We start from the raw sequence: 7,726 nt of genomic DNA, 5'->3' as shown, positions 1-7,726 counted from the left end.
CTGTCCAACTCAGCAAATCTACTCTGTGAGAGGGCTCCGTCCGAGGTTTGTCATCTTAGTCATCAAACAGACACCTCCCATCCACACTGTGTCTTTTGACCCCTGACACCTCTATAAGGCTCAACAGTAGATCCTGATCTCCGTCAAACCTACTGCACACTCATCATACGCTGCTGCGCCTACACAAGGGCTTAAATATAGCTCTGGACACCTCATGCCACCTTTACTCAAAATCCACCTGCACTCAGCAGTTTTAAAACTGATGATACGTTCTTTACATCGAATCTAAAGCACAAACGTTTTCAGGATGGGTTCATCTGGCGTGTATCCGCAGCACCTGGCATAAAAAGTCATTAGTTTAAAACTATAATCTTTCACAAATAACAAAGTCTTTTCATTTTAGTAATTCTTTGCCTAAATTTCCCCTTTAACCTACTCAATCGAACCTCGATTAGACATTCATAAATAACACATTATAGTCTCATTATGCTCCTTAAGGACAAATTCACCCCAACATGAAAATTCGGTCATTATCTTTTCACTGCCATGCCGATGGAAGTTGGGTGAAGTTTCATAGTTCACTAAACATTTCTGGAGCTTCACAGCAAAACAGCATTCTCCTAAACAGCTGAAGTACATGAGGACGAAAAGAACAAAACAAAACAAAAAAACAACCAGAAATAAAAACTGAAAGATGTTGCTTGTTTGACACAATCCACATCTCTGGAAGCTCGAAATCCAAAATTGATTTTAAAAGGCATTATCTACACCCTCTATGCCTTGTTGAGCTTGTCCACCCACTTTAGACAGGGTGCACGCTAATGCTTTCAGCTCAGCAGCTACAGTGAACGTTTCAGCTTAAAAAGGGTGAGAATAATGTCTTATCAAATCAATTTTGGATCTCAAGGCTTCTGGAGACTGAAATTGGAGCCATGCTGTGTTTTTAAAACAAGTCCCCATCTACCTCGGTTGTTTAAGAGAATGCTGCAACACTTTTTTGCAGTGAAGCTCCAGAAATGTTTTGTGGGCTACGAAACTTTACCAAACTTTCTGTCAGCATGAACAAGAGATAATGCCTGAATTTTAATTTTTGGGTTAACTTATCCTTTAATATTCTCAAACTAAACTATATGTTAACAATCAGTAGCAGTGAGGAAAACAAGCCAACCAAAAAAACTGACATGAACAACAATTTGTTGGAATTAAAACAGTAGTACATGCTGAAAAAATCTGACATAAATTCAGTTATTTTCATAGTTTGCAGTTTATTCCATTACAGGCAGGGCAGTGTGGGGGAGGGAGTAAATACATTCTCATTGTGGGGCAGGAAAGGAGGGGAAGCAAACCAGGTAAACATGGACAAGACATAGTTGAATTATTCCTCTTTCAATATAGACCAATTTGTAAATCTGCCAATAGTTTGAATAAATAACTTTAAGATGAAATATTTTTTTTCTATATGTCAATACTGATATCTTTTAATATAGTCATTATCTCCTTATTGTTATATAGTTGTTTTCTACATGACTCTATTGGAATTCATCCAATTTTTTTCTTAGACATCTGCATAAATAATTACACATAGAAGATGGTGCTGTACACATCATGGTGGAAAGTATTACAGTGCTTTTTTTCTTCCAGCAGTGTTTAGTGTATGACCGGCTGCAAGCAAAGCTACTGAACGTAGGAAATTGCTGGCCCAACCTTAGTGTATTTTGTGTGAGACTACTGGGACTGGCAGCATGGTTTGAGCAGTGTCAGACTGTAAACTGGCTGGAACGGTCTGCTGTGAGTAACCACAGCAAATCTTATTCCAAATAGAGAGTGAGCAGATCACTATGGTGACTCCGGGCTTGACGGTGGCGCTGCACCAAAAAGGTCACTGTGAGCAGGCTGTCACTCAGCAGCATGCCTCACCACTAATGAAACATTTGTAAAAAGAGCATATTGTCACCATGCCATGGCAGAATGTCAAATACTTTTCCACTCGGACAGAAAAAAAGCTGAAATATATAACTCCTTACATTTGGGAAAGTCTTAAAAAGTTCGCCACACTGTCCCAAAAAACTGAGATAAAAACCACTGACATCAAACCAATCTGTTGCAAGAGCAATAAGGATAATAATACCATCAAATATAGCAATAAAAGTGATAACAACATTAACGGTAATAAATAATGCAAACTGTGAGCCACCTGTTAACACCCAGAGTGATATGGAAGATTGGATGCCACGTACAGTATTTAGAATCGGCTAACGAAATGTTCCAGCCCATATATTTGTTCAGTCCGACCTCAGGGATGTTCCAGATCAACCACATTAAAGGGAAGCAAACACCTTGACGTCCAAGATGACTGAGAGCACCTTGAGAACAACAGAAATGATATCCTGGGACACTTTTAGGATATACAGTTTGGACCTGTCTGATGACATTTAACAAGCCTCTCCAGAATGGTTTGACTTTACATATAATATAAATTCTGGACATGTTTAGAGCTTATTTACTGTGATTTCAGGACAAGACTTGTTCTATACCAGCCATGCTACTCTGAAATGCATAAAGCATGCAGACCTTGACCTGGGCACATTGCTAAGAGCTCTCTAAAGAGAAAAGGTATAGTAGTTATGAGTCTCGGACAACTATTAGCAAGTTCATTATTGGTTCAAACCCAAGGTACAGAGGTTGTGTTCTCAAAAAATGAAAGCCATGGCAGTGTTTTAAGGTCAGGATGGCATCTTTTATGTGGTGTTGCTGTGTAACAGTCTATATGGGAACCAACATAATGGCTAGGGAAAGAGATAATGAACTTAGCTTGTGTTTAAATAAAGCAATATCCATATACATATACAAAATTACATCTCATAAATACATTTGGCAATACAATGTATTAAATTTTTTGGCAAAGGGGGGTAAATTGAGCAATATGACATGTGCAAGAGTATCCAAATGTCAATCTATGTGGCTTATTGACAATTTCTCTTTAAAAATAAAGGAAAAAAAAAAACCTTTTTCATGCACTATAAAGAGTAACCAAAAGACTCAAAAACATCCATAGGTGTCTGTAATAACTTTGTCACAATCACTACATTTTTAAGACACATGAATTCTCACCAATGTAACACACTTACTCTCTTTCTCAAAGTCAATTCTTTATAGACCTGAGGATCATTTCATAATGTCTTCTCACTTCTACTGATTGACGAACATGTCCATCTTCACATTCCTGATTTTTAAAAATAAAAAATAAAAAGTAAAAGCTGGAGCTGCTGAGGGTGCAGGAAGTTGTACAGTACATCAACCGAGATGATGATGTGCCTACGCTAACCTCTTCTACAGTGTTAGTTTTTTGTATCCCTGCTCAGTTAACTGTTCTCCCTTTGATTTTGTTAAGTCAGGGAATCGATGTAATGCTGACACGTCCCTATGTGGGTGAGACGGCATTGTTTTGGAATGGCATTGTGAAGCTACAGTTAGATTATATTCACCCAAAAGCAGTACAGCCCCCTGGCATGCAGAGAGAGGTATCTTTTTTTCTTAGTCATTGCAATAGTGTGAAAATGCTATAAACAGCGTTCTGAGGAGACACCTGAAGAATGGAAACAGTTTGTGAGTTGGTCCGTAGAGTTCTGTCATTGGATCTCTGATGAGTGACTGCATTCCATCGCATGCACGTACTGTGATATGTTTTTAAAATTTGGATGAACGCACCTCTCGATTTAGAGCAAAAGGACCCACTGGAGTCTTGGGAAGCACACTACACCATAGATGATAGTGTGTTCTCTTCAGGACAGTGGCAAGGGGGAGATGTTCGTAGGGAGTGTATGGCTGGCGGGGCTCCCTCACCGGGGGAAAGGTCGTTGAGCTCCTCTGACGACGAGAGAGGGAAGGATGGGGACAAAGAGATGCCCGAAGAGGGGTCAGCAGATCCAGCAAAAGTGCGTGGGGGTTTGGGGACGAGGTTAGGCTCCAGTGTTGCTCTGGCCAGAAGTTGTTTGTCATCCAACTGCTGTCCGTCTCCGAGACACTCACCCTGCCCAAAGGAGCCCCGGCCCGACTCGGACTCCCCATCAGACAGCTCCAGAGGCGGTGAGCTGCTGCCGTCCAATCTGAATAGAGAGTCTAAGTACTGGGCAAACTCCAGCACGGCCTGGCTGGGGTTCCCATTGGATAGTTGGGGTGGAGGAGTAGAAGCCGGTAACTGTTTCTCTGCTGTCTCCAGCTCCCAATCTTCTTTTTCACCATCCACTGGTCTCGTACCAACTTGCGGGCTGAGGGGAGCGTTGGGAGTGCTCCCCGGGCTGTAGACACCTGGCATCTGTTGGTGATCCCCATCAGGAAGCATGTTTGGGTTGGCGTTAACCTCTGGCTTGAGGACGCTCTGGTTTAGCAGAGCTGGGGAATGGTGTCCACTGTAGCGAGGTGTGGCGGGAGACAGCCGCATAGGGTAATCCGGGGTGGATCTGGATTCCACTGGGGTGAAGAAGGGCCCGACCTCACCCAGGTGCTCTGGTGTTGCCAGGCAGTCGGCAGCCAGGAGTTCAGTGCGAGAGCTGAGAGACGGGTTCTCCTCTGGGATGGGGGCATCCAAAGGGAATGGGAGGCTGCTCAGCATTGGCGAACCCCTTAGCGCAGCAGAGGAGCGTCGGGAATCCAGACTATAGAGCGACTCGGCGTCTGAGAGACTCTCCATGACGGCCAGTGGTGCTTTGCGGTCCCTCAGCTCCACTGCCAGGCGCTCCCGTGCTCCACGTAGCACTACAGGCACTGGGGGAGGAGGGCACTCAGAGAAACCATCCAGAGATATTTCAGACTGGGCACATGAACTAGAGGAGAGTAGAAGAAGGGGTTGGAGAGTAGTGACAGGGAAAGGAGGGGAGAGGGGATCCAAAACACAAGACAGACGTAAAAAATGGGTCAACACAACTTACGGAGGGTTAAAGAAGGGAAATGGGAACTTGTTAGTATTTAAAACATATCTAGAGTCGACAGACTAGGTGAACACCAGCAAAACATAACATAAATGGAATAAAGAACTGACAAAAGGTGAGACTGGGAGGCCAGGAGTGAATCCTAGTAACATTTTTGCTCTTGTATTAGCATCTAATACAGGAGAGGTAACATCATAATCCAACCATCACTACCAGGAGTTCACACTGACTTTGGACAGGGGCTAAACCAGAGAGGGCGAGGTGGGAACTGAATACTACCATACGTCGCAACTGCTCTGTGGTCAGACAGCGTGCATGCGTGCATGAGAGAAGGGAGCACATAATGCAAAATTAGTATCGACATGCTTTGCTTACCGTAACAATGGTTTTTGTCTTGTTTTTTTTAAACCAAACAGAACAGACAGAAACGATGATTTTGAGAAAACAATAAAGTAGCAGTTAGTAGCAGTCGTATTGTTTAGTTGTGACTAGATAATTAAATAGAAAATAGACATGTCCCCGTGATTATCCCTACAGTTAAGGCAGAGGTTTGCTCCATTACATGTTAGGTTAGAGGGGGAACTGACTATACAGAGGATCAAACAATTTGTTTCATATATTCTTTTAGGCTCCAACACACCCACAGTGGTGCCTGGTGTACTAACCGAACACTACTGTTCCTGCGGTGGTGGGTTGTAGGCGTCGGCTGCTGAGAAGTTGTTGATGCATCCATGAAAATGGACTCTGGGTTCAAGTCCACTTCTGTGGGGCTCACCATGATCTTGGCTGCCGACAGCAAAGCCGTTTTCCCTTTGTTGTAGTTCTCCAGCACCTGTCACAAGCACAGAGGTATACACAGACACGTGACTGGACAAATAGAGGAACAATGATCACAAGAAAGCAGGGATGATGAACAGAGAAACGATGCACAAGCTCAGTTCTAAATGGGGGAAAAAAATGGATCCAAATTGTATTAGTTTAAATTCTATTACTGCTGAAGTAAACCGACAGACTTTGCTTATTAGTCGCTTATTTTTCATACCAAACCAAAAAAAAAAAAAAATTTCTCCTCCGTTGTCAAAAAAACTGGATGCATAGACATCAAGAGATCAATATCTAATCCACCGGCCATTAACAGTTTTGGAGAGCATCATCAACACACGCAGTTTTCACCCTTAAGACATTCGTGTCAAGTGGCACAAATGTCTAGTTATGCGTTTGGATCACCCCTGGTAAAATTATAATGGTTTTCAGTGACATTTTCCAAGAAACCACTACATCTATATTCAGCTGCAGATATGATTACATCTATTATTAAAGCGCAGCGACGTTCAGATAAATGTAAGTGCAATCTAAAGGTGAGCTTACACCTACTCCAACTGACATCACACCCACAATGGAGTCATAATGCCTGAGCAAGGACCTACAGTATGATAAGGAATAGTAAAGCATAAGCCAACTGCATGTGCAACTTCAAAAACATTCAAGAAAACCATGTAACCCACTAATTTTAGTTGTGTTAATAAATATGTGAGGAGAACAAACACTAAATCACATCAACACACAATTACATATATTTGGTTAACTTTAATGAGTTAAAACACTTGGTGGAAGCACAATATGATATTAAAACAACTGGAGCAGTAATAGGACACAAAAACACACAAATAAAAACATACAACTGATGTGTCATAGGAACATAAAATGGTAAAATTAAATGGAAATTAATGTAAACAAAGACTGTGAATCTTATGAGCAGATGTTCAGTAAGTTAAAAATGACATTAAACAAACATATTTATGTTTGGAGTTATGCAGATGGTTATGGATCACAAATGAAAACATGGTGATGTTACATGGGTGAGTGTGAAGTACACAGGAGATAAACTACAGAAGATATTTGGCACAAACAATATCAAACATTTCACCTGCAGGTGTAGGCACAAAAAACACAAAAACTAAAAAACAGAGCCATGCTCTGCAGACTCTGCACCCAGAGAGAAAAAAAAATCATACTTGGAGTTTTGCATTATGCAATAATGTACTGCAACCCCTACAGCCAAAGATTCATATGACATATATAATTTATGAAGGCACATCAAGAAATGCACGATGGAAGGCATAAAAAAAATTACAATTCCAGTTTCCAGAGTCTCGTTAATAAAAGCCCTCCACTGTACCAAGTCAGTAATAAGAAGAAATTAGAAATTTATCTCCGAGCAATTTTTCAGCAGCGGAGTGGAGCTGAGCAGAGTACTCCTTATTTACACATTTGTTCCTTTTGCCACTCCATCTGCTGCTGATGAGTAATTGACAATTCCTTGAAGGGATTCAAAATTGAGGAAAAGCTGAATATGTGCTCTCAAAAAAAGGCAAAAAAAATAAAAAAGGAGAAGAGCTGCAGCTACTGAAACACCCAGCCAAGAAGGAAGAAAGAGCAGTTAATGTGGAAGAAATTAGGTTACCATGGAAACCTTGTGAATACAAAGAAAACTTGTTAGCTCGAGGAATGGGGTTAGCAAGTTCATGCCACAGCACTTGACCAAATGTACCATAGCTGTGAGAGGGATGGAAAAGACTGAAGGGTTGATATGAGGAAATGATGAATCTCATTAAGGAGAGAAAGAGTGCAGGTGGGGTTGGACTCATCATGCAGGGTTGGAAAAGGCTACTCTGCTGTACTCTAAAGTTTAACACGATTGCATGTCCCTGGTCTGTTATATACAGCTCTAACCTGTGAAATTTACCACGTCACATCCGTTGCCTTAACTTGCTTTGTCAATTGTTCTCATTCTTTTA

The 7,726-nt window shown here is 41.5% G+C and overlaps 1 protein-coding gene across 1 annotated transcript in view; it reads right to left on the bottom strand.

Moving 5' to 3' along the window:
- Nucleotides 1–1,306: 1,306 nt before the first annotated feature.
- dagla (diacylglycerol lipase, alpha) overlaps nucleotides 1,307–7,726 on the bottom strand; it is a 38,697-nt gene continuing 32,277 nt past the window's right edge. The window contains exons 19-20 of the mRNA XM_073463793.1: nucleotides 5,594–5,760; nucleotides 1,307–4,823 (exon numbers count right to left, since the gene is read on the bottom strand). Coding sequence (XP_073319894.1) covers nucleotides 3,755–4,823; nucleotides 5,594–5,760 — 1,236 coding nt within the window. The 3' untranslated portion in view covers nucleotides 1,307–3,754. The remainder of the gene's footprint in view (nucleotides 4,824–5,593; nucleotides 5,761–7,726) is intronic.

The sequence above is a fragment of the Pagrus major genome, chromosome 4 (assembly GCF_040436345.1).
Source record: "Pagrus major chromosome 4, Pma_NU_1.0".
Lineage (NCBI taxonomy): Eukaryota > Metazoa > Chordata > Actinopteri > Spariformes > Sparidae > Pagrus > Pagrus major.
The sequence above is the reverse complement of the archived record's forward strand: the minus strand, read 5'-3'. Positions and strand labels throughout refer to the sequence as shown.